Genomic DNA, 1,316 nt, shown 5'->3' on the forward strand with positions numbered 1-1,316 from the left:
ATTGTATTTACTAAATTTAACCATGATGTAGATGACGGGTATTGAAAGGTAAGAAAAATGAAAAAAGGTCTTTGCCGAAATTTATTTTTTGCAGAAATTTTACGGACACAATTCATCTGTAAGATAATTTTTTATTTATAATTTTAAAATTACCATTATACTCTTAAATCTACCTATTTATTACCTGTTGATCTGAATACACAACACACGTTTTAAAAATCTTGTTTCATATTATAAAAATGCGTATCAGTCCTTTGTGTTTTTCACACAAACTTTACTTTAAAATGCTAATCAAATGGCGTTTCTTTTAAATTTTGGTGTGAACAATTAGCGCGGAAAGTTTTCAATGGTTTCAAATAAACATTAAATGACAATTAAATGGCGGTTCTTTTAATTTGTAGGTGTTAACAATTATCGCGGAAAATTTGCAATGGTTTCAAATAAACAAGAAACCATTTGTGATAAATCAATAATTTTCACTATTTGAGTAATACGTGCCACTGCGGAGTTTAGTATTTAAAGATGTACACATGATTATAGTATCCAATAATTTTAAATTGATAATTCGAGTAACACCATGCCTGCGCCTCCTTGTTTGTTTTGTCTACGACGGGTGTACCAAAACTCCAGAGCGGTGACATGTGACAACTGTTCACGGTGGCATCACATAAAATGTGGTAACACATGTAAGTACTTCTAAAACGTACAATCGAAGATAAATTATTTTTTTGCGTTGTAGTATTTTCGTGTGTCAACTTTGCACTCTGTATTTGCAGCGCAGCATTGTTTACTAATATATATAAAAGTGTATAAAACTGTTTTTCTCTTGTTATCTATGCTTATATTATAGTCTATTTATATCAGAGATTGAATAAACTTTGTACTCTGTATTTGCAGCGCAGCATTGTTTACCTATATATAATATATATATATATATATATATATATATATATATGAACAGACTTTGAAACAAATACGTTATACAGTTTATAAATATTTAAATATATAATTTCAGGGATCACAGATGAGCAATACGACGTCGCTGTTGCCGAAAATCGGGATCTACAATTTGTGTGTATGCGCTGTCGGCACAACAACACCGATGAGAATGGTGATCTGATGGACGAGATAGTCAACTCGATACCGGATTCGACAAACACCACCATGGAATCAACGGCAACGTCAGCCATGTCACTCCTTGAAGAGGAAATGGAAGTTGACCACGCGTTCGACATCACAGCGAGGAAAGCCGAAGCTTGCGTCATCCGACGGATATTCGTATGTGGTAAAGAGAGAACTAAAATCTGGTGACATAG

The 1,316-nt window shown here is 33.1% G+C and overlaps 1 protein-coding gene across 1 annotated transcript; it reads left to right on the plus strand.

The window, feature by feature from the left end:
- Positions 1-327: 327 nt before the first annotated feature.
- On the plus strand, positions 328-1,316 carry LOC127852158 (uncharacterized). Its single transcript, XM_052385996.1, has 2 exons — positions 328-686; positions 1,016-1,316. The coding sequence occupies exons 1-2, from the start codon at positions 578-580 to the stop codon at positions 1,309-1,311; spliced, it is 405 nt and encodes a 134-aa protein (XP_052241956.1). The 5' UTR covers positions 328-577; the 3' UTR covers positions 1,312-1,316.

This window comes from Dreissena polymorpha, chromosome 12 (assembly GCF_020536995.1).
Source record: "Dreissena polymorpha isolate Duluth1 chromosome 12, UMN_Dpol_1.0, whole genome shotgun sequence".
Classification (NCBI taxonomy): domain Eukaryota; kingdom Metazoa; phylum Mollusca; class Bivalvia; order Myida; family Dreissenidae; genus Dreissena; species Dreissena polymorpha.